Here is a 13,133-nt window from a genome sequence, read left to right on the forward strand (position 1 = left end):
ATATATATATATATATATATATATATATATATATATATATATATATGTATATATATATATATATATATATATATATATATACACACACACACATTATAATAATCACATAATTTGGAACACTATATATATATATATATATATAAAAGATCTGGTGATCTCAGAAGTGGTTAAGATGGAAGAGGAGAGCTACATGATCAAGGCTGTGGGCCAACAGCAGCAAGGGAGATGGACCAATTGGGAGGCTGTTGTCAACAGAGTTGTTACGTGGGCAGACATGTGGAAGATGCCCCAGGCGAGGCTAAGTTTCCTCATCAGGGCCACGTACGATACCCTCCCCAGTCCCGGGAACTTGCATGTGTGGTACGGGGCAGAGGTGACCTGCCAGCTCTGTGACTCCCAGAACCCAAGCTTGCGTCACATTCTTTCTGGCTGCAAGGTAGCTTTGTCGCAGGGCCGGTATGGATGGCGGCACGACCGCGTCCTGCGAAGGCTAGCTGAAATCCTGGAGGCACGCAGAGTGGAAGCAAATGGGGCCAGTCCGGGAACAGCTCAGCGGTTGATTAAGTTTGTCAAGCAAGGTGGCCAGCCTCAGAGCAGCAGCAAGAGCATCAAGTCTCTCCTGTCAGCTGGCGGAGAATGGAACATGAGGGCTGATCTAGATCGTCAGTTGAAGTTCCCTCAAGAGATCACAACAACCTCGTTACGCCCAGACATTGTCCTGTGGTCCACCTCTACTAAAACTGTCATCATGGTAGAATTAACGGTACCATGGGAAGAGGGAATGGAGGCTGCCTTTGAAAGAAAGAGGGACAAGTACTCAGAGCTGGCAAGTGAGTGTGCACAAGCAGGATGGAGGCCCTTCACCTATCCAGTAGAAGTTGGCTGTCGAGGCTACACTGGAGCATCCACCCAGCGACTCCTAAAGTCCCTTGGGATCAAAGGCTCCAATCTAAAGAAGGCCCTCAAAGCCCTGGCAGAGGAGGCAGAACAGGGGAGCTTCTGGTTGTGGCTCAGAAGAAACGACAAGGCGTGGGGAAAGCAAGGCGTGTAGACAAGGGGCAGTAGGGAGGCTTCCCTGCTGCCATGTTATGGTATGCGGTCAGGCCCACGCTTGACTCAGGGAGATGGACGTCCCTGCCATGCATAGTCCCTTGGGACTCATTCCATATACACAACAGCAATAACACCGGGGTTAGAATGTGGGTACATTATGGATCCTCCAGCTGGCTGCAGGGGGTGGCAGGGAGACGTCCCTGTCGCTGCTCCACCACCCAGAGATGTTCCGGGATTAAAGGAGCGAAACATCTGTGAAGGGTGGCTCCCGGCTGACGACCCTGCAGCCAGCACCACATGGCACTGTCGGAGGTGCGTCAGGCAGTAATGCCCTGCAAGTGTTAACTTGTGCTTACATCTATCAAAATAAATAAATAAAATAAAAATAAAATATATATACAGTATATATATATATATATATATATATATATATATATATATATATATATATATATATATATATATACAGTATATATATATATATATATATATATATATATATATATATATATATATGAAGGCGTCGGTTTCTTTGATGTATTGTAATCCACAGAAACATTTTGTCTTGACCCAAGATCTACAAAGCGGAGAGGAAGCAGGGCGTGACTCCCCTCCAGGCACCTTTTCTTTGAACTGTTCTGTGACCGAGGGCTGTTTACGACCCCCCTCCCTTAGAAACAGCTGTCGCCATGTAATCAGGGAAAGTCCAAATAAAAGAGGAGGCGTACAATCTTTCGTCAGAGCGTGGTGACACTGTGCGGGGGTACGGGTGTACGCGTTCCTCCTCAATTGAGCCAAATTGAATTCTGTCTCTGTTTAATTCCTTGCTTCTTGTCTTGTTTAATAGATGTGAAGCAAAGCGGAGAGGAAGCAGGGCCTGACCCCCCTCCAGGCACCTTTTCTTTGAACTGTTCTGTGACCAAGGGCTGTTTACAACCCCCCTCCCTTAGAAACAGCTGTCGCCATGTAATCAGGGAAAGTCCAAATAAAAGAGGAGGCGTACAATCTTTCGTCAGAGCGTGGTGACACTGTGCAGGGGTACAGGTGTACGCGTTTCTCCTCAATTGAGCCAAATTTGATTCTGTCTCTGTGTAATTCCTTGCTTCTTGTCTTGTTTAATAGATGTGAAGCAAAGCGGAGAGGAAGCAGGGCCTGACTCCCCTCCAGGCACCTTTTCTTTGAACTGTTCTGTGACCGAGAGCGACGGCTGTTTACGACCCCCCTCCCTTAGAAACAGCTGTCGCCATGTAATCAGGGAAAGTCCAAATAAAAGAGGAGGCGTACAATCTTTCGTCAGAGCGTAGTGACACTGTGCAGGGGTACGGGTGTACACGTTTCTCCTCAATTGAGCCAAATTGAATTCTGTCTCTGTTTAATTCCTTGCTTCTTGTCTTGTTTAATAGATGTGAAGCAAAGCGGAGAGGAAGCAGGGCCTGACTCCCCTCCAGGCACCTTTTCTTTGAACTGTTCTGTGACCGAGGGCTGTTTACGACCCCCCTCCCTTAGAAACAGCTGTCGCCATGTAATCAGGGAAAGTCCAAATAAAAGAGGAGGCGTACAATCTTTCGTCAGAGCGTGGTGACACTGTGCAGGGGTACAGGTGTACGCGTTTCTCCTCAATTGAGCCAAATTTGATTCTGTCTCTGTTTAATTCCTTGCTTCTTGTCTTGTTTAATAGATGTGAAGCAAAGCGGAGAGGAAGCAGGGCCTGACCCCCCTCCAGGCACCTTTTCTTTGAACTGTTCTGTGACCGAGGGCGACAGCTGTTTACGACCCCCCTCCCTTAGAAACAGCTGTCGCCATGTAATCAGGGAAAGTCCAAATAAAAGAGGAGGCGTACAATCTTTCGTCAGAGCGTGGTGACACTGTGCGGGGGTACGGGTGTACGCGTTTCTCCTCAATTGAGCCAAATGGAATTCTGTCTCTGTTTAATTCCTTGCTTCTTGTCTTTTTTAATAGATGTGAAGCAAAGCGGAGAGGAAGCAGGGCCTGACCCCCCTCCAGGCACCTTTTCTTTGAACTGTTCTGTGACCGAGGGCTGTTTACGACCCCCCTCCCTTAGAAACAGCTGTCGCCATGTAATCAGGGAAAGTCCAAATAAAAGAGGAGGCGTACAATCTTTCGTCAGAGCGTGGTGACACTGTGCAGGGGTACAGGTGTACGCGTTTCTCCTCAATTGAGCCAAATTTGATTCTGTCTCTGTTTAATTCCTTGCTTCTTGTCTTGTTTAATAGATGTGAAGCAAAGCGGAGAGGAAGCAGGGCCTGACCCCCCTCCATGCACCTTTTCTTTGAACTGTTCTGTGACCGAGGGCTGTTTACGACCCCCCTCCCTTAGAAACAGCTGTCGCCATGTAATCAGGGAAAGTCCAAATAAAAGAGGAGGCATACAATCTTTCGTCAGAGCGTGGTGACAATGTGCGGGGGTACAGGTGTACGCGTTTCTCCTCAATTGAGCCAAATTGAATTCTGTCTCTGTTTAATTCCTTGCTTCTTGTCTTGTTTAATAAATGTGATCAGTGTTTGAACCTGACATACCTGCATTAAGATGTGTTACAATAATGGGTTTGAATTGGCGATACTCGCTGCCACGTAGGCAAGAAGAAGCCATCGAAAGTCATACGAATTAATATATGAGGCACGTTTGACTTCAAATCTGAAAAGCCCCCGTATTAATTGTCAGTGAGCTACAAGCACATTTGTTCTTTTCCCAGCGAGAAAGTGGTGATTAATTAGAACTCCGGTGTCATTTAAACGTGCCGCTAATACATTTCACTCACAACATTTGGGGCTACTTACAGGGACTCTGTGGCGACCACTCTCTGCGCCAGGCCGTAAAGAGTGCCACCGTTGGTGAGGACCACCATCTGGCTGAGGTGGGGGCTCGGCACCTTCTCCTTCTTTTCCTCCGTGGGAATGTGCAAGCCGGCATTTTCACCGCCCGACTCCTGGAAAACAAAACCGCGCTCTCATTAGAAAAGTCAATACAACAGATGGGAAGCTAAATGTGCTGCAGCCATTGATTCCTTGCTAATGTATTGTGCAAACTGTCCATGAACTCAACACAAAAACTGCATTTGGGACAAAACACAACTTGGTTTCTGTGCTAGATTACACCAGAACTGGGACTGTCAAAAAAAAACAGTTGACTCATTGGATTAATCACCAAAGAAATCAAGTATATACACAAATTAATCACATAACTACTTTAAAGGCCTACTGAAAGCCACTACTAGCGACCACGCAGTCTGATAGTTTATATATCAATGATGAAATCTTAACATTGCAACACATGCCAATACGGCCGGGTTAACTTATAAAGTGACATTTAAAACTTCCCGGAAAATATCCGGCTGAAACGTCGCGGTATGATGACGTATGCGCGTGACGAAGTCAGAGTAACGGAAGTTACGGTACCCCGTAGAATCCTATACAAAAAGCTCTGTTTTCATTTCATAATTCCACAGTATTCTGGACATCTTTTGCAATTTGTTTAATGAACAATGAAGGCTGCAAAGAAGACAGTTGTAGGTGGGATCGGTGTATTAGCGGCTGGCTGTAGCAACACAACCAGGAGGACTTTGTTGGAGCGCTAGCCGCGCTAGCCGCCGACCTCAACTTGACTTCCTACGTCTCCGGGCCGCCAAACGCATCGGGTGAAGTCCTTCGTCCTTCTGCCGATCGCTATCGCTATCGGCCGATAAATGCGTTAAAATGTAATATCGGAAATTATCGGTATCGTTTTTTTTTTTTATCAGTATCGTTTTTTTTTTAAAATTTTATTATTTTTATTTTTTATTAAATCCACATAAAAAACACAATATAAACTTACAATTAGTGCACCAACCCACCCCATTTACACTCATTCACACAAAAGGGTTGTTTCTTTCTGTTATTAATATTGTGGTTCCTACATTATATATCAACATATATCAATACAGTCTGCAAGGGATACAGTCCGTAAGCACACATGATTGTGCGTGCTGCTGCTCCACTAATAGTACTAACCTTTAACAGTTAATTTGACAAATTTTCATTCATTACTAGTTTCTATGTAACTGTTTTTATATTGTTTGACTTTCTTTTTTATTCAAGAAAATGTTTTTAATTTATTTATCTTATTTTATTTGATTCATTTTTTTAAAAAAGTACCTTATCTTCACCATACCTGGTTGTCCAAATTAGGCATAATAATGTGTCAATTCCACGACTGTATATATCGGTTGATATCGGTATCGATAATTAAAGAGTTGGACAATATCGGCATATCGGATATCGGCAAAAAGCCATTATCGGACATCCCTACCCTTCACTTTACCCGGCAGTGGGTCTCCACAGCGGACGACTTTAGAGTGAATGATGAGTCCGGCGATTAGTTGCAAATCTTGCTTTATTGATTGCTTCCACACAGCCAATCCAACACAAAACAAACTAGTCCCCGCTACCGCTCCCTCTCTTCTCTCACCCACACACTCACTGACGTCACTCACCTCACATGCTGTCACCTATTAAAGGGCCACATACACACATACGCTACTCTCATAATTTTCTTTCCAATTCATTAATTAGGCAACTAATTTGAAACTGGTGTGGGTGACTCTATATATACTAGCCCACTGCAGCCGCATGCAGAAATCAACAAGGAATCGAAAAGTATTAAATCTGTGACAAAAATAATACCCGCTCTGTCTAAACGATACCGTTTGATCAGCTGCTCGTCATCAAACAAAGCTCCCTGAACGTTCGCGCACGTCTCTCTCGCCTCAGTGCCATCCCCTGCTGGCAACTCCTAACCACTTAGGACACCTCTGAAGGTCTCTTAAATATCGTGGAGAGTAGGAGTGATTCTTAGACTTAAGAACGTTGATAAATAGCTTTTATTCTTAAGTTTGAGAGTAGGACTAAATTTCGCTAATTCTCAGTACTTAAGTGTAAAATGGCACTCTAAGACGCTTGATGAGTACGGCCCCAGGAAAGAGTTTTCTTTCAAGTTAACAGGGATACCATGTTATGCAGAGGTGTACTTATTACAATTTTAGAGACAAACAATTTGTAGTCACGGTGGAGAGGTGCAAAATATTTAATTAATCCTCGCAGAAAATAACTGAGAAGCACTGGGTTATGTCAACGCATATGCCAAAATAAACCTGGAAGAACTTTAGATACAAGTTTTGAGCATTAAAGCCTGGTTCACACCAACGGTGCTTGCCGCGCTTTAAAGCGGCGAGCAAAGCGCCGTCATTTTTGTCAATTTTTCCACGAATATCCCGATCTCCGAAGTAATGTTATGCTTTGATACAAATTAGTTGCCGCTTTGGGGGGACGAATTACCGTTCCTCACGATTTGATCCCGCTTTGATACGCTTTAAATCACGCTTTGATACGTTTTATTACGCTTTATTGAACTTTATTACGCTTTGATGCGATCCTGACGCTTGAAATCAGGCTCTGACACGATTATCAAGCTCTGTTGTGCATTGGAATTAATGTGTCATGAACATTATGAACATTCATTTGTAATAATGACTTTGAAATGTGATATTGTTATGTAATTATGTGCAATTTGGAAGATGCTGTGATTATTATTATTTTGTGAATTTGATGAATAAATTGCGTGTGCACACATAATATAATAAAAGAGAAATATGGTAAAGAAATAAGTAAAACAAAATGTGAAAAACTCAGTATACTAAGTTTTCCCCACATTTTTTTAGATTTATCTATTTATTTGATTTCTCGTTTTGTTTCATTATATACAGGATAAAACACATAATGTAATAAAAAAGAGAAATATGACAAACAAATAACTAAATTTTTTTTTGAAAAACTCAGTATACTGTTTTCCACACATTTTTTATATTCATTTATTTTTTCAATTTCTCTTTCTTTTTCGTTATATTATGTTTATTATTTATTATTTATTATGTTTTATATTCATTTGTTTTTTCAATTTCTCTTCCTTTTTTCGTTATATTATGTTTATTATTTATTATGTTTTATATCTTCATTTCTTTTATTTCTTTGTCATCTTAATAAATATCTATCTTTCATTTCTTATGCTAGTTGACAATAATAAAAGGCATTTCTTTTATTTTTTATATTCATTTATTTGTTCAATTTCTCTTTTTTTCCCGTTATATTATGTTTATTATTTATTATGTTTTATATTCATTTATTTTTTCAATTCTTCTTTTTTTCCCGTTATATTATGTTTATTATTTATTATGTTTTATATTCATTTGTTTTTTCAATTTCTCTTTTTTTTCCGTTATATTATGTTTATTATTTATTATGTTTTATATTCATTTGTTTTTTCAATTTCTCTTCTTTTTTTCGTTATATTATGTTTATTATTTATTATGTTTTATATCTTCATTTCTTTGTCATCTTAATAAATATCTATCTTTCATTTCTTATGCTAGTTGACAATAATAAAAGGCATTTCTTTTATTTTTTATATTCATTTATTTGTTCAATTTATCTTTTTTCCCCCGTTATATTATGTTTATTATTTATTATGTTTTATATTCATTTATTTTTTCAATTCCTGTTTTTTTTCCGTTATATTATGTTTATTATTTATTATGTTTTATATTCATTTGTTTTTTCAATTTCTCTTTTTTTCCCGTTATATTATGTTTATTATTTATTATGTTTTATATTCATTTATTTTTTCAATTTCTCTTCTTTTTTCGTTATATTATGTTTATTATTTATTATGTTTTATATCTTCATTTCTTTTATTTCTTTGTCATCTTAATAAATATCTATCTTTCATTTCTTATGCTACTTGACAATAATAAAAGGCATTTCTTTTATTTTTTATGTTCATTTATTTGTTCAATTTCTCTTTTTTTCCGTTATATTATGTTTATTATTTATTATGTTTTATATTCATTTATTTTTTCAATTTCTCTTTTTTTCCCGTTATATTATGTTTATTATTTATTATGTTTTATATTCATTTGTTTTTTCAATTCCTCTTTTTTCCCCGTTATATTATGTTTATTATTTATTATGTTTTATATTCATTTGTTTTTTCAATTTCTCTTCTTTTTTCGTTATATTATGTTTATTATTTATTATGTTTTATATCTTCATTTCTTTTATTTCTTTGTCATCTTAATAAATATCTATCTTTCATTTCTTATGCTAGTTGACAATAATAAAAGGCATTTCTTTTATTTTTTATATTCATTTATTTGTTCAATTTCTCTTTTTTTCCCGTTATGTTATGTTTATTATTTATTATGTTTTATATTCATTTAGTTTTTCAATTCCTCTTTTTTTCCCGTTATATTATGTTTATTATTTATTATGTTTTATATTCATTTGTTTTTTCAATTTCTCTTTTTTTCCCGTTATATCATGTTTATTATTTATTATTTATTATGTTTTATATTCATTTGTTTTTTCAATTCCTCTTCTTTTTTCGTTATATTATGTTTATTATTTATTATGTTTTATATCTTCATTTCTTTTATTTCTTTGTCATCTTAATAAATATCTATTTTTCATTTCTTATGCTAGTTGACAATAATAAAAGGCATTTTTTTTATTTTTTATATTCATTTATTTGTTCAATTTCTCTTTTTTTCCCGTTATATTATGTTTATTATTTATTATTTATTATATTTATTTATTTTTTCAATTCCTCTTTTTTTCCCGTTATATTATGTTTATTATTTATTATGTTTTATATTCATTTGTTTTTTCAATTTCTCTCTTTTTTCCGTTATATTATGTTTATTATTTATTATGTTTTATATTCATTTGTTGATTCAAATTATGCAAGTGAGTCGTAATTAGGGCCGGCTTCAAAAAGTGGGAGATTTGTCTGATATTAAAGGTGAACTGAACTAACCCTTTGTCAGAATAATTGTATCTAAAATATCACAAAACGTTGTGTTTCATTGAGTTCCCGGCGAGCAGACAAAAGCTGTCTTTGATCTTACCAATCAAAAAGGCTTGTAAAACTCCACAGTGTAGGATGGGGAGCGACATGAAGGTGTCGGTTTCTTTGGTGTATTGTAACCCACAGGAAGATTTTGTCTTGACCCGAGATCTACAAAGCGGAGAGGAGGCAGGGCCTGACCCCCCTCCAGGCACCTTTTCTTTGAACTGTTTTGTGACCAAAGGCGACGGCTGTTTACGACCCCCCCTCCCTTAGAAACAGCTGTTGCCATTTAAACAGGGAAAGTCCAAATAAAAGAGGTGACGGCTGTTTACGACCCCCCTCCCTTAGAAACAGCTGTTGCCATGTAATCAGGGAAACGCCAAATAAAAGAGGAGGCGTACAATCTTTCGTCAGAGCGAAGTGGGACACTGTACAAGGGTACAGGTGTACGCGTTTCACCTCATTGAGCCAAATTTAATTCTGTCCCTGTCTGATTCCTTGCTTCTTTGTCTGTTTAATTGATGTCATCAGTGTTTGAACCTGACACAATTATTTTTTTTATACATTCTAACTCGTAAACAAACACCAGCTTACAATGGTGTTAATGCGAGCCGCTCTATTCAGCCTGTAAAAAAAATATCCAAAAGCCTCCATCAACGTTTTACATACAGTACAGGCCAAAAGTTTGGACACACCTTCTCATTTATCACATTTTCTTTATTTTCATGACTATTTACATTGTAGATTGTCACATCGAAACTATGAATGAACACATGTGGAGTTATGTACTTAACAAAAAAAAAGGTGAAATAACTGAAAACATGTTTTATATTCTAGTTTGTTCAATAATAGCCAGCTCTGATTACTGCTTTGCACACTCTTGGCATTCTCTCCATGAGCTTCAAGAGGTAGTCACCTGGAATGGTTTTCACTTCACATGTGTGCTTGAAGCTCACGGAGAGAATGAAGCTGGACCCTGTACAACACAAGATGGGAGCGTGAGGTCCTTGGTGCTTTGCTCCTCTGATCGATGGCAATCACGCAGCCAATAATTACACGAGTCGGAGCGGCGCCGCTATCAGTACTGCTCCATACCATCCTCTCACTGAGCACACTGCTTCCAATGTGGTGGACAAGCACCATTAGTCCGCACACCTTAAGACAGTTGAAATAAATGCTTGCATGCTTTCTTGCTAATGTGGAATACAAGTAGTGTGAATATATAACACTAGAAACTAGGGATGTCCGATAATGGCTTTTTGCCGATATCCGATATTGTCCAACTCTTTAATTACCGATACCAATATCAACCGATACCGATATCGATATCAACCGATACAGATGTCGATATCAACCGATACCGATATCAACCGATATATACAGTCGTGGAATTAACACATTATTATGCCTAATTTGGACAACCAGGTATGGTGAAGATAAGGTACTTTAAAAAAAAAATTATAAAATAAAATAAGATAAATAAATTAAAAACATTTTCTTGAATAAAAAAGAAAGTACAACAATATAAAAACAGTTACATAGAAACTAGTAATGAATGAAAATGAGTCAAATTAACTGTTAAAGGTTAGTACTATTAGTGGAGCAGCAGCACGCACAATCATGTGTGCTTACGGACTGTATCCCTTGCAGACTGTATTGATATATATTGATATATAATGTAGGAACCAGAATATTAATAACAGAAAGAAACAACCCTTTTGTGTGAATGAGGAGGGAGTTTTTTTGGGGTTGGTGCATTAATTGTAAGTGTATCTTGTGTTTTTTATGTGGATTTAATTAAAAAAAAAAAAAAAAAAAAAAAAACGATACCGATAATAAAAAAAACGATACCGATAATTTCCGATATTACATTTTAATGCATTTATCAGCCGATAATATCGGCAGGCCGATATTATCGGACATCCCTACTAGAAACTAGGGTTGTCCCCATAACAATATTTTGGTACCGGTACCAAAATGGATTTCGATACTTCCCTAAATAAAGGCCACCACAAAAAATGTCATTATTGTCTTTATTTGAACAAACAATGTTAGTGTACATGAAACATATGTTTATTATTGTAACTTAGTCCTTAAATAAAATAGTGAACATACTAGACAACTTGTCTTTTAGTAGTAAGTAAACAAACAAAGACTCCTAATTAGTCTGCAGTAACATATTGTGTCATTTATACACCTATTATTTTGTACACATTATAAAGGACAAACTGTAAAAATTGATTATTAATCTACTTGTTCATTTACTGTTAATATCTGATTTTTTTCTGTTTCAACATGTTCTATCTACACTTCTGTTCAAATGTAATAATCACTTATTCTTCTCTTCTTTGATACTTTACATTCGTTTTGGATGATACCACACATTTAGGTATGGATCCGATACCAAGTAGTTACAGGATCATACATTGGTCATATTCAAAGTCCTCATGTGTCCAGGGACGTATTTACTGACTTTATAAACATAATATACATTTTAAAAAAAGGTAACAAATATCTATGTGGAAGTTGCCCTCCCGTGGGTTCCCCTGATCACGACAGATCCTCTTGTGAGCCCGGTAGTCGGGTTTGACAATTGCTTTTATTTGTGCACACGCCACGACAGCACACTGCTCTGCGACTTTTCAGCCCTTGTTTTGAGTCTTTCTCTCGGCTTTGACTCTCCAACTCCAACTCCCACCACGTGTCTCGCTCCGGCTGCTGCTAATAAGGGCGACAGGTGATTGGATAACAAGCCCCAGCTGGAGGCCGGTCCTTACACACCCCGCTCCGCGGCAGGCCCGCAGACCACGCCCCCCTCCACAATCTAGTATCGACTATATAGGCTCTTGTACTTGGTATCATTACAGTGGATGTCAGGTGCAGATCCACCCATGGCATTTGTTTACATTGTGACGCCAGTGAGCTATTGTATCCTCCTACGGTGTGTAGTGAAGCATGTTTAGCTATTCCTCGTCCTCCAGTGATAATGATATATTTACTTTATATGTCGCCATGGAGACGAGGATTAGTGATTTAGAAGAAGCTAAAACACTCCCAATTGCGGATGGATGTTAGCTGCTAGCTAGCTAGCCATGTTTTAAAGCACCTCTCCCTGAGGGCGTTTCAGTGTTATAACTTCACCTTTATCTTTACTTTTTACACCAAAATGCGTCCATTCTCCCTTTTCTGTCCACACACTGTGTCTGCTTGTAAGTACTCTGTGTGTGCGCTGCCGAACATGCTCCTCTGCTTGTAAAACCAGCAATGTCCTGACGTGCCGACGCAACATCATACTCGTTGAAAAAAACAAAAAAAAAACACAGGGAAGCGGTACTTTTCAAACAGAGTATAGTACCGTATTTGATTCATTAGTACCGCAATACTATACTAGTACCGGTATACCGTACAAGCCTACTAGAAACAGGTATAAACCATACGGGAGGGCACGCAGTAGACATTTATACACTCAATTTAAATAAATGAGGGTAATGGGGTGATATCACTCTAGTCTGGAATCACATTTAAAACATAAGTCCTTGTTAGTTTTATTGTGCACATCATCATGCTGCATTCCCGTCATTCCACCAGCAACATGATGTAAGCAGATATATACTGGAACTAATCACGCCACCAGAGAGGAGTTTTGCACATTCACAATCATTTGGATGGGCCTGCTTGTGAATTAGTGTAATGAATAAGTCATTAAGCACAGAACCCAGCAGGGATTCTCACTTTGAGGCCATCGTGCCAAACAAAAACATCCATGTGTTTTTTAATCCCCCTACTCAAACTTTTTGTGCGTGTCAACCAAAAAAATGCGTGACTTAAAATGGTTTTCAAACAGTTTAATGGTCAGAATGAGTAAAACGTGTTGTTTTTTTTATATGCACTTGACTGCAATCGTCTTTGTTTTTGCGGGCAGTTGCTTTTTCCTCGTACAAATGGAAGAATGACAACATCCAGTCTGTTACCAACGTGTATTGAAGATTATTGGAGTCTTATACAAGAAATAATGAGTCCGTTTTGGTAGAGCAGGGGTCACCAACGCGGTGCCCGCGGGCACCAGGTAGCCCGTAAGGACCAGATGAGTAGCCCGCTGGCTTGTTCTAAAAATAGCTCAAATAGCAGCACTTACCAGTGAGCTGCATCTATTTTTTAAATTGTATTTATTTACTAGCAAGCTG

The 13,133-nt window shown here is 38.2% G+C and overlaps 1 protein-coding gene across 2 annotated transcripts in view; it reads right to left on the reverse strand.

The window, feature by feature from the left end:
* Positions 1-13,133, reverse strand: part of vps50 (VPS50 EARP/GARPII complex subunit) — a 481,936-nt gene that overhangs the window by 78,703 nt on the left and 390,100 nt on the right. For both annotated transcript variants that reach the window (XM_062029406.1, XM_062029407.1), the window contains one exon: positions 3,852-4,000. In XM_062029406.1, coding sequence (XP_061885390.1) covers positions 3,852-4,000 — 149 coding nt within the window. The remainder of the gene's footprint in view (positions 1-3,851; positions 4,001-13,133) is intronic.

This window comes from Entelurus aequoreus, linkage group LG20 (genome assembly GCF_033978785.1).
Source record: "Entelurus aequoreus isolate RoL-2023_Sb linkage group LG20, RoL_Eaeq_v1.1, whole genome shotgun sequence".
Taxonomy (NCBI): Eukaryota; Metazoa; Chordata; class Actinopteri; order Syngnathiformes; family Syngnathidae; genus Entelurus; species Entelurus aequoreus.